This window comes from Tachysurus fulvidraco, chromosome 13 (assembly GCF_022655615.1).
Source record: "Tachysurus fulvidraco isolate hzauxx_2018 chromosome 13, HZAU_PFXX_2.0, whole genome shotgun sequence".
In the NCBI taxonomy this organism is placed as follows: Eukaryota; Metazoa; Chordata; class Actinopteri; order Siluriformes; family Bagridae; genus Tachysurus; species Tachysurus fulvidraco.
The window spans coordinates 16,598,818-16,611,402 of record NC_062530.1 but is presented as its reverse complement, the minus strand read 5'-3'; the positions used below and the strand labels follow the sequence as shown (position 1 = coordinate 16,611,402).

The 12,585-nt window shown below is 38.0% G+C and overlaps 1 protein-coding gene across 3 annotated transcripts; it reads right to left on the bottom strand.

Moving 5' to 3' along the window:
- Positions 1 to 131: 131 nt before the first annotated feature.
- c13h15orf39 (chromosome 13 C15orf39 homolog) lies at positions 132 to 10,791 on the bottom strand. 3 transcript variants are annotated; one of them, XM_027161813.2, is made up of 5 exons: positions 10,501 to 10,720; positions 9,797 to 9,944; positions 5,561 to 8,416; positions 2,599 to 2,627; positions 132 to 1,454 (listed from the first exon to the last, which is right to left on the bottom strand). In XM_027161813.2, the coding sequence occupies exons 3-5, from the start codon at positions 8,376 to 8,378 to the stop codon at positions 1,449 to 1,451; spliced, it is 2,853 nt and encodes a 950-aa protein (XP_027017614.1). In that variant the 5' UTR covers positions 8,379 to 8,416; positions 9,797 to 9,944; positions 10,501 to 10,720; the 3' UTR covers positions 132 to 1,448. The 3 variants fall into 3 exon arrangements, with proteins under 3 accessions (XP_027017614.1, XP_027017615.1, XP_027017613.1); XM_027161814.2 differs by lacking the exon at positions 9,797 to 9,944 and having other exon boundaries at positions 10,656 to 10,791; XM_027161812.2 differs by lacking the exon at positions 9,797 to 9,944 and having other exon boundaries at positions 10,501 to 10,726.
- Between the last annotated feature and the right edge of the window lie 1,794 nt (positions 10,792 to 12,585).

Below are 12,585 nucleotides of genomic sequence, written 5' to 3'. Positions count from 1 at the left end.
AGATTTAAAAATTTATATGTAAACAAAAGGCAAATCAAATGATTCTCATCTTTGGAAATTGTATGGCAAAGTAAACCTAATGTGAAGATTTAATAGTTTAGAAGGAAAAAAGTCAACATTATTAAAATGCATACAATTCTACTTATACTTTAATCTCTTGTTCCATCAAATATCTTCATAGAACATTTTATAAATTTAAAAGGCACTTTAGACTGTTACAACTGATTTAAACACCATAAAACAGACAGAAAATAGTAAACAAATCCTTTGGTGCACTTAAATTGTTTAGGTTTGGTATCAAACATCTCTAACCAAACCTGGTACAGCAGCTGTTTAAGCAGACTTTACTCTTCATAAATATAACCTACTGTCAGAATTAAAAAGCATGATTAAAAAAATATATTAAAAAAAGATGTAGCGAAAAGTTCATATTTTAAAAATCATTAAAAAAAAAAAACTGATTCAGTCCTCAAGTTGTAGCCATCCTTTCTTGTAGTCCACTAGCAGCTCCAGGTAGTACTGCCACTCTGGCTCGCTGTCATACTTGACCTCAAAGACTGTCTTCAGCGGGTTGGGATGGGACTCGTGGATACGCAGCACTACACCCTTGTACCACACTTCTGTCTTATCATTTTCTTCATACAGATGACGGATCCTTTTGCCCACAAGATCCGGGTAGCGGTTCCTTGTGGTCTGGGTGGTGTTCTGTGCTGCCGAGCGGAGTACCCACCTCCTCCTGTGCTCTGAAGTATGTGGAGCAGAGAGATGGGGGCAGTGCTGTGATCTTGAGGAGAACTTTCTCACTTGGTGTCGCAAACTAGACTCTGAGCTTCTACGTTTCTTTTTTCTGTGTCTCCCTCTCTGGACCTCAGACTGGTCTGGGACTCTCTGGTAGTGGGATACTTGGCCACGTTGGCCTTTGGTGTAATAAACTTTCCTGAGCTTTAATACCATGTCCGAGCGCTTCATAATGCTACCGGGAGCATGGCTTGCATACGAAGACAATGAGGACATCTCTGTATCCACGTCAGTGCTCTCTGATGAGAGGTCGTCAGAGGTCAAGGGTCGTCCCCAGGAATTCTCAGGCTCTTGCTCAATGTCTGACTCGATCTTCACCTCAGTGTGAGCCTCTACACCAGTGCAGGATTCTGGGATGTTTCCCCACCCTTCTACCCCCAAACAGTCAGTGAATGTCCAGCTTTCAGATTCCTCAGCAGGTCCATCCTCTTCTGAGGAAGTGTTGTCTTCTAAAAACCTTCTTTTGCAGGCAAACTTTACCCTCCCTTTGCTCCTAAGGCTTTTTTGAAAAGAAGCTTGCTTCACATTCTCCAGGCATGTGGTGGCGTCTGCTGTGTGTGGCCTTGGTGATACGCAGTGCACCTCAAACTCGTTAAAAGTACTTTCAGCTTCATCTGAGAATTGCACACATTCCTTTTTCAAAGTGGAGTTCACTTCTATTCCAAGAGAGAAACAAGGGCAAATTTAGTTATTTTTAGTCGTTTTCTTAACTCAAGCAAAACAAACAAAAAAATCTCATCTACACTCCCACTACCAAACTGAACCGTCCTCCTGTTGCTGGGGCAAGACCCTTAGAAGCACACCATGTATGCCTTGACTCGAACTAAATCTATTACTAAACCTCTGATGATATATCCCAAATAATTTTAAGTGATACTCTACATTCACATGTCCATGGGAACGACAAACACTATGAACAAAACTGCTTGTGGGCTCCACTTCAGCAACAACAGTTTGGTACAGTTTAGTGGAATAGCATAACAGTGCATGAGCGATACATTTTACACCCAAAATGAAATACTGGAACATAGTCTGATGCTCAATGAAGTGCAAAAATTAGTAGTGTAATGAAACAAATAATCATTAGCTGTATAAAAAGTTACCACAGGAGACTAGCAGGACAAGCAGATTAAGGAAATGACAGGGACACCACTTTGCTAGTTTTCAGTTGGTTACCAAGATTAAGAATAGAATCACATAAACTTATAGAAAGGCTGAAAACAGACATGAGCAGGAAGATGATCTCCGGAAAAGCTTGAGTGAATAGCAACATTTTGGTCAGAGAAAATGACTAAATTTTGCCAATTTAATCATCCAAAGCAATTAGAGAAAATCTGGCTTAGAAGATTGACATGATGAAATAAGGATCTGGCTAAAAACACCCTTCTATAAAGTCTCCTGTGTGTACAGAGTGAAAAGGAAGTTAAAAAAAGTGGGGGAAGCTGTGCATGATGAACTAGGCCAAGTAAACACCTGTGCCGTTTTATCAACGGATGCCCGAGATGCTTGTTTGCTAGAGGGGGATGTGTGCAAGAGGTTTGACAAAGCTCCCAAAACCACATCACTTCCCACAGCTCACCACAGCATCCGATCACACCGAGCACATGGTGGCTTCTACAGGCAACAGTGCACAAGTGGGATCCTGTCTCTCCTGCAGGCTTCTCTACATTTATAGAACAAAATCAAAACTGTGCTGACAGCCTAGAGCTCGCAGATAAGAGGCAAGGAAATAAAAGCTTAGCTTCAAGAAGTGAGTGAACAGAAGAAAGCAGTGTGGGCCAACATAAGAAAAGAAAGTACCTTCTGTGCATCATCTGTAGGAGTAGAATCTGTAAAATAAAAAAGGGGTTCAAAACAAAATAAACAAGTGAAATGAAAAACAAAATCAAGTATATCAAACAAATAGGGATTAAATTGGTGAAAAAAATATACAAAAATTTATTTAAATCATCCAGCCTTTTTCCATCTAGTATCTTTTTTTTTCCCAATAAAGCATAATCTTCTTTATTAGGCAATGCTCATGGTACTGTGGAAAAATGACCAATGCAAGTCAATGTTCGATGTCTCTCGAATTCACGGTCAGCTTTCAAGGACGACACTAATATTTCCTGAAGTTGTATTATGGAAGGCTACCAGAGTCCATATATGCACAGTGACACACTAATAAAACATTTGTGCTGTAAAATTTATAGAAATAGAGGTACAATTGAAAAATAATGAATCTGGAAGTAGTTTCTGACTGTAAGATGAACTGTTATAACATGTTTCTATAGTTACTGCATGTACACAGGGACAGCAGATGCTCCACATGATCAAAGACTAATAATAAAAACAGATTTGTAAAAACAAAGTGATTATTGTGTTGAGTGTCAATCATATTTTTTCCTGTGACTAAATATTAATATTAGCCTTTCATTCATCTGCCATTCATCGTCTGCAGATGGTTCAAAATGCTGCAGCACGACTGTTAACTGGTACACGCAAATACAAACACATTTCCCCTATTTCCTGCGTCACTTCATTGGCTGCCCATACATTTTAGGATCCATTTTAAAATTCTCTTATTCGTTTTTAAATCTTTAAGTGGTCTTGCCCCACCCTACATTTCTGAGCTGCTACACCCTTATAGACCCACCCGTTCTCTCAGGTCAGCTGATCAACTGCTCCTGAATGTGCCCAAAACTAAACGGAAGCTTAGAGGGGACCTTTGCTGTAATAGCTCCTAAAATGTGGAACGATCTGCCACTGCCCATTAGACAGGCCTCTTCATTGTCTTCTTTTAAGTCGCTTCTTAAAACCCAACTTTTTTCCTTGGCTTTTAACACCTGATTTTGTCATTTTGTTTTCTTGTTTTTATGTCTTGTATGAATTGAGTATTTTATGTGTATATATTTTTCTGTACAGCACTTTGGTCAACATTGGTTGTTTTAAAGTGCTCTACAAATAAAGTTTGACTGACTGATTGATTGATTCACATGCAAGCCTGTACTCATGTCCTGAGCCATGCAGTTTATACAACGATGATGTGAACCTTCTGACCAAACATTTTTGACTAATTCAACCACACTGTGGTACAGTATAACCGGTTGTAATTGCTTTATGAAAAACACACATTCATGGACTGTTCTGGAAACAGATTAGTCTCAGTGATTTCCAGATGTGAACATTTCTTGCTTTACATGATACAGTTTACTCGATTAATAAGTCGTAGAAACATTTTCTAGTGAGATCTTTTTCGAAATGGTTTGTCACCGTGTTATTTCTATAGGGCATCCCAAAAGTCTTCAACACTTTTAGCAAAATGACACATAGTTTATATTATTTTGGGTTTTGTTTATTTTCTGTAAAAGAAGGTATTAAACTCATTATTATGGCTGGATCAGGAAATCGTCACAGGGTTGTGTTGAGTATACAATTTCATGCATAAGACCAGATGTGTTAAAATGAGTTCATGATGAGTAGCAGAGTGTTTACAAAGAAGTGTGAATCGTGTAGAGGATGTTTTGTATAGTTACATTTAGCTAAAAAGTGTGAGTTTACCCATATGTATGGAGACTTATGGGATGGTGTGTATTGGTAAATATAAAGGAAAAAAGAGGAGGTGACTGGTTATCATCTATCCTCACCTCTTAATAATGTATTCACTATAATCCTATTTATCTCACAGTTTTCAATTAGTGTATTAGCTAATGATCACAAAAATACAAAGGATGTTAAGACTGTAATCTTGTCATATTTCATGGAATTAATCAAAATGAAAACCAAAGGGGAATAAAACAAACGATCAGTTAATGGAAAAACTAAATTCTGCTGGCCTTGTGCTCATTGTGTTCCATGGAAGAGTCATGTAAACTAGTGCAAACTTGTTCTGACTGATCACATTTCTGTCCTGAACAGTGAGGTCTGTTTTTTTAATGATTTTCCATGTTTCCCATCCAAAACGAAGGTGAATCCCAGAGAAACGGTGTCTCATTTCACTATGTACTGCGTCAGCTATATACTGTTGGAATGATAATAAAAGCTTCTTGACTTGACTTGACTTGGAGAAAGCCTTATGTCACAATTAAATTTATTGCACTGATATTTGTATTAGGCAATGATTCTGAATTTCAGTCTATCAAGGATTATAAAGTCCAGATTATTGTAATGAAAACCAAATGCAATATTTCTATTAAAAATAACTCGCCATCATTACAACATTAACTTAATTGTAATGATAGTGGGCAGTGAAGCCATTTTATTATAGATATGAAAATATACTTGGATGTGTTTTCCTTAAAAAAGCATGAATAACCTCTTATATTTTGTATGAGGAAACTGACTCCCCATTAAAACAATCTACTGCATTCTACTGTTTTATTTCAAGTGGAAAATGTGACTGGAAGGTTTTGCATCCAATCAACCCACTGTTTATAACTGACCTGCATGCAAATGATATGTAATTAATTCACTGTTGCTTTGCTCTCCTTGTTACCCAGAGAACTTATACCCAAAGTCACTGACAAATTAGAAATTTTGCTACTTTTAGCATTTTTAGTCTGTCAATAAAAATCTGGTGTCATTTACATTTATGGCATTTGTCAGACACCCTTTTCCAGAGTAACTTACATTTATCTCTATTATACATCTGAGTAAGTGATGGTTAAGGGCTTTGCTCAAGGGTCCAGGATTTAAACTCACAACCTTACAATCGACAGCCCAACATCATAACCACTAAGCCATCACTTTTCATCTAGTCTTATGAAAATGATCCTCGACTCACCGATGAATTTGCAGACTCCAGCATAGTAGAGGAGGTTGAGGAAATCTGGATAGATATCTGGCAGGTGTTTAAGGGACAGGAGCCTCCTTAACTTAGAAGAAAAAGCACGCTTGTGGAGCTGAGTCAGCTGTCTCTCCTCTGACAGCGTGGTTGGCCGCAGCTCAACTCGATGCTCTTGTAAAACCTGGTCTATGAATGTACCCTGGACATGAGGGAATAGCACCTCCTTTACCACCAGCATGGGGATGAACACGGCCCCTGCTCTGATGACATGAGGAAAGGGGCACTCTTGAATTTGGACATAGTTCTCAAGTTGGTAAAGAACTTTATGGAGTGCTCTCAACATTTCTTCTTCTTTCATCCACATCTCCCTAGCTTTAGAGCCCAGAAGGCATGAGACCTTTTGGGTTTTAGCTTGAAGAGGAATTGACTCATCCAGGTCCAAACTGGATAGCCAGTTCCTGAGCTCACAATGTGAGGTTTGAGAAATGCATCCTGAGACAAGTCTGCAGAGTGACTGGTGAAGCTCCATGAACTGATACCGGGCTTGTCTACTGCTTATGGCTACTTTATTCTCAACAGAAGGTCGAAGTGTGTCAGGGACTGGAGACATTGGAGTTTTGAAGAGTTCAGGCAAAACTATTTTAAAGCTGGTCAATTTAAGGCAATGAGGAGGGATTTTGTTGAGGGAAAATGTATCCTTAGTTTGAATTAGGGGTTTGGTAGATAAAGAAGCTGTAAAATCTAATTGTTTTGTGTCACTGTTTTGCACAGCAACTCCATCCATCACACTACATGCAGTAGTGCATTCAAGGTGGTGTTCTGACATTTCAGAACATGAACAAAGTCCACTCTTCATAACGATTTTGTGTTTGGGATCATCCTCTGTTGATTCTGAATTGTCTTGTTCTTCTTTAACATTTACATTGTGATTGTTTTGACTAATCGCAGGACTCTGACTCTCTCTTTCTGACTGACAAACCCTTTCATCAGGCTCTATTTTCTCAGTTTTGATTTCCAATTTAACATATTTGTCTATATTTGTTTGTGGATCTGAGTTTTGTGCTTCTCTTTCATCTATTTGAGGCTTCGAGTTAGGAAGCAGATTTGGACAGCTGGGATCTTGTGCAGGTGATAATAAACCTGTACCTTCTAAGTAGGCTTTGTAAGGGGCCAGACTAAAAACTTTGTTAATTACTGGCATTGGGGGGGAGGAATGGGGCTTAGTCTCATAAGCTTTCAGCTGCTGTGTTGTTTGATGTTTAACCAAAGAATCATTTTCACAGCTTTTCTCAGTTTCCACCCGGTGCTTTTTAGATACAACAGCAACATTACTTGCTTTGTCTGAAAAACCTAAACTCTGCTTTTTACTGAATATATCAGCAGTGCATGTAGAAGAGTTTGTATAACTGTGACTTTTAAGTGGACAATTATATTGTCCCTGACATGGACTCTCCAGGGGTGAATTTTTATTTGAAACCATATAGTGGGCTTGAGAGTCAGTTTGATGGAAAGTCCCTTTAACTCCAAGCTGTCCTTGAGGAGGTTGTTCCTGGTTGGACTCAGCATTCTTTTCTTGCCGCATGGAAAAGTCCAGAGGTTGTTCTACTTGCTGCATGACAGGAGGACAAAAAGCTCTCTTACTAAACGGGTTTGTGTGTTTAGTATTTAAGTGTGTTCTACAGGCAGGATATGCAGCTACGTTCCTGACAACTGGGTGGTCTGGAGAGACCAAAGGGTATTGCTGCCTGAAATCTCTAAAGAAAGGTTGAAGGACAGGGTGCTGGCCAGATGTTTGCTGAAAATTCTCAGTTCTGTAAACCACAGAATGTTGAGGTATATCTCTATACTTAGATGTAAGTGGACAGTCTTGATAAATCTGCATGTGTGTACCATACTGCATCCCAGGCACTGTCTCATACATAGGAGCCATATCCTTATGTGCCTGTCTAGGCATCTGGAAACGTTGGCAGTGATCTGGTGAAGAGGCGACAAACGGGTGAACATGGTTATACAAATAGCCATGGCATGGATCAGAAAAAGCAGAAACACTTTGAGGTTTGCTTTGGCTAAGACCATGGTAGCCTTCTGTGGTTACATCTTTTAATGGTACCTTCCTTCCACATTGCTCATATGGCAATAATCTATGCTGCATCAAAGCTTCTGACTCCTTTTTATGCATGCATTCCCAGTGACCATAATATGTCATCTGATCATCCTCAAACATTTGTCGGGGCATCCTCTGCAGTCCTCGGTCCATAGTATAGCTGTGACCTACTGTGTACTTTTGGCCAGCACAGCAAGGACTATGTGCATATACTGGTTTTGGAATAGCAAGTCCACTAGGTTTTTCTGATGGTGAAGGTGATAAACTTGTGCAACCTAAAGGGATTTTCCTAAAAGGAACAGGGGACATTAATCCTGCACTATTAGGGCTCTGCTTACTCAGACTTCTAGTATCATAGGCAAGCTTTTGCTTCACTACCACCTCGGATCCAGTGGGGGATCCTTTGTCCTCAGGGAAATTTATGTTTTCAGGCCTATAAATGATTGGATTGCTAATTGACCCCTCTGTAGCTGAAACCACAGGACTCCCTCCAGTTCTTACAAAAATCCTAGAGGGACTCCATGGTGAGGGAAGATCTAATGTCTCTTGTCCACATGACATATAGGTATGTCTGTAGGGTAAAGACTTGTCTTGAGAGTACTGAGGCAAACTGTCGGCTTTGCTCACAGTCCCCATGATACCCTCTAGTCTTGCTCTCTTGCTTTGAGGTAGGGGATCCATGAAACTCTTTGCCTGCTTGCTGTTCATCATTCGATCCTGTCTTTGAGATTATTCATTCCAAATGACACCTGAAAAAAGAACAAAAAAAACCCCAATGAAATAATTACTTAAATATGAAACTAATGTATGAAATATTATAAAACTGGAGAAGTAATTATGTTTCAATAGAATATTTCTATATTACTTTTTTATGCTAGTATAACTATCATAGCTAGTAGCTAATATAACAAAAAAATATAGAAAAATTAAAATTATTAAAAAATATTAAAAATATTATGGATTTCAAAGTATTATAATTATTTATGACTTCTAAAAAAAAGGATCCTATAATTTGATTGATAGTAATTTATAAAGAAAGTCATATAAACTACACCATAACTACTGCATTACTCGTTCTGTTAACTGAATGCAGCAAATTCACTACTGCATTTCTGAATCATCATTATGAAACTGTGACACTATTGTGTGACTACGTGTCAGTCACTAAAACCTGTTTCACCAGGTTCTCCCAGGGTGCCATCATCTGAACATCAAAGATTATCCACATAATCACAGAGTATTAAATGAATAAACACATGCCACACTTCATGCAGTGACAATGAGCAACACCTAATGAGTCTTTTTTGCAGCAATTAATGAAGATGAGCAAAGATGAATTGAGGCCAACAGACTTAAGTAAGCAGTTCTCTGTAGACAAATGCTACTTTACTCGTCAGTAGTGCATCCTTATATACATTTACATTAAAAAAGCCACATCCTGTTCCATTTGTGTCCTTATTCCCAATACGCCTATATATGTTCATCATTTCCTCATTACCCCACATCTCATCTTATTGCCCAAGGCAGCATTACTGATCTAATTGTATATCTTGTTCCAACAATAAATTTGATACACAGCCATATATATAGGCCAACTATATAGGCTCCATATATATCTATAACATTGAGGAAACTTGATCAAATACCAGTACACATTTTGTGGTCAGAACTTAAACTGTGGTTAAAAGATTCTATACTCTCAGTTTTTGTCAGCATGGTTTCACAATTATGGTCTTACAGCTTTTTGTTTGCATAATTAATGATAATTGTGCAATTGAGAATTTTTCACTTCCTGAATGAACACGATCAGCTGCACAATTTATTAAAAAAAACAACTATTTAATTTTTTATTGTTTTTAGATCGACTAACATCTGACACAGTTGCTTAGAAGCTCATTTTGAACTGCTTAATGGTTTATACTTTGCTGACTTCTTCAAACTGGATGGGATCCACCAAGCTATTAATAATAGTAATGACTAAAGATGTCAAATATTGATTCAAAGATGTAAATAAGAGAAAAGTAATACAGGCTTTATCGTGTGAAATGATTGATTCTGTTGATATGAAGTGATAAATCATAACATGCAATGACTGTATTTTATTGTCAAATTGTTGTTGTTCTCTTTACCAAAGCAGTGTAGAAAATTGTCTAATCTAGTAATCTAGTTAGTGCCCTTTGTATCTAGAAGGAGGGCATTTGGGATGCAGTGCCAGTGGTGTAAAGTGGCTCCTGGGTGATATCTCAGAGGGCCATGATGAAACATCTCGGGTTATTTCTGGAAAAAAAAACGACGTGCAATTCACAAATCAACCGGATCGAACGACAACAGCAAAATAAACATTTTAGTTGATCTATGTATATCTATTAAGTGGAAAGGTGTGGTGGAAAATCGTGTCATAATGGCTTGATGCATGCAAGCCTGGTGCACATGCCGCTTCCCACGCAGGCAGAAAACAGCACAAAACCTACGAGTCCATCTTCATTCTCGAGTCACTTAGGAAACTTCCGTCAACAAACCTTCTACTGAAATGTGAGCGGTTTCACGTGACATCAACGGAAGACTACCTCGTAAAAACCTCCCAAAGTGCCTCTTAATGTTTAGTATATTTTAATCCGTGTTATGAATGAAACCTCTTTCCATTTACGCGGAGTACAAGACAAGCTCTCGGTCTCTTACGCGCTCTTACAGTTCAAGCGGATACTAAATCACAGGTCAAATCCAAAACCAACCGAAAGAGCATAAAAGAAACCGAATGACTCGTGGTTTTCTCCATTATTCTCACTGTGCTAACAACAAAACGCATCAACAACTCACTCACTCACTCACTCACCGAGGAGAGAGAAGCTCCTGCTGGTTCAGCACCCGGCACAATTACACTCGCCATGTCAAAAGGGCATAATAGCCATCATCATTCTTCTAAACAATCTCGAGTCCATAGAAAGCGTTTCGAGACCTATTTGGCATGTAGGTATGGTGAAGACTAACCAGATACTGCTGTCTTATTTTTCTCAAGAGTTTGTAGGCGTCAGTCCAGAAGTATGCAGGCTGTTGGCACACGCTTAGCCAATTACAACATGACAGAAAAAGAGGGAGGATCTAAAGGTCACTTGCGCACTAACCTAACGCAGTGTGATAGTAGCTTCATCTTCTAAAGAAGCTCTGAGCGACTCGAGGTTTTGTTGCAGAGAAGTGGAATTGAGAAATTAAAAACAAACAAAGCCAAATTGCACCGTGGAGTAAACTGTACAAGTTACAAGCTTTCAACACGCGTAATCGCACCAGGTCGGACTTCTCTTTGCGCAGTCAACATGTTAGATTTACCTCTTAGATCAATTTAATGGTGGTGCATCCTTAGCTCCACTGTTTTTTTTTTTATACCTACACACATGTATGGTAGTATCCTAAGTACATAGACCATAGTGAAGTAACTGAAACATCACGAGTTGTCCTGTAGCTTGGAATCATTAACAGGCGCGCAACCGTGAAGCGCATATTTACATACATTAAAGCCAAATCCGTCTGTTTGCAAATTTATTTTGTTATCTGGGGCAAAGTTTTGCTGCTGAATTTTGCAACACATAAACAATTAAAAGTGAAACATCACCAACCTAAGAACAGAATTAGTGTGTTTAGTATGATTTTCATTTGTTTAACACTCAGATAAAAGGGTTACAACTATCTTTTGTACCTTTATTGTATCTTTCATTATATATATATATATATATATATATATATATATATATATATATATATATATATATATATATATATATATATATAAAAGCACATTTAAGGTATATAAGTGGATTGTAATTACCTTTCTCAGAAGGCACTGTATGTGTAGTGTAGTGTAATGTGTAGTGTAGTTTCCAAATGAAACTAAGTTCAGAAATGCATTAACCACTGAAATTCCACTAACACTATTCACTTTGTGTCCTGGATGTTGAGTAGGTTTGTGTCACAGCCTATTTTGAAGAGGAAGTTGTTTAGTGATATGACAGGGACATTTTCAAATGACTTAAGTTGTGGGTGTCGAAGATCTAAACAGCGTGGATTATTATGGCTTGTTTTGTTTATCTTGAACAAACCTTTGTTCATATCTTGGTTTATTTACAAGGTAGAGCTTTTAAAAAGAAATTGAATGGACCAATAATAATAGCAATATTTTACCAGAACCATGAGTACAGTAAAATTCAGAATTTAAATCACAATACACTTCTCCTTATTAGTATCATTACCTTCAGGCCACTACAAGAACTTAATAGCATATGCATATGAATAAAACAGGTTAAACCAGTTTTTTTTATTTTCAAATAAATGCTTGCAATATTCCAGTAAATAACACCAGGGCATTTAATTCTTTTTAATAAGTTTTTTTTACTTAAAGTTAGTTTTTTGTTTGCTGTTTATTACATTCTGAAATCCTGTATCAGTTGACAACAAAAGGTAAATGCTGCCAGAAAGAGTTAAAATATTAGCAAACCCTGTTGCAATCCTAGCCGTAGAGTTTTCTACTATGTCTGCCATGAGAATCTTATAAGGAAAGCCAAATAAGTTATTTATTGGTGTGTGTGTGTGTGTGTGTGTGTGTGTGTGTGTGTGTGTGTGTGTGTGTGTGTGTGTGTGTGTGTGTGTGTGTGTGTGTGTGAGAGAGAGAGAGAGAGAGAGAGAGAGAGAGAGAGAGAGAGAGAGAGAGAGAGAGAGAGAGAGAGAGAGAGAAAGCTCCTTTGGCAAAGTGGGACCATAAATCTGATCTTTCAGGGTTTGTGGCCTATTTGTAACATCTAAAATTTGGTTGAAAATTTTAGCTTATGGAAAACAAGAGCAAAACCTATGCAATGTTAGAATAACAATAGCCCTAGTTATGTAATGTTAACAATGAAAGCAAATAACTATCTGGGTGCAAAAGAAATCC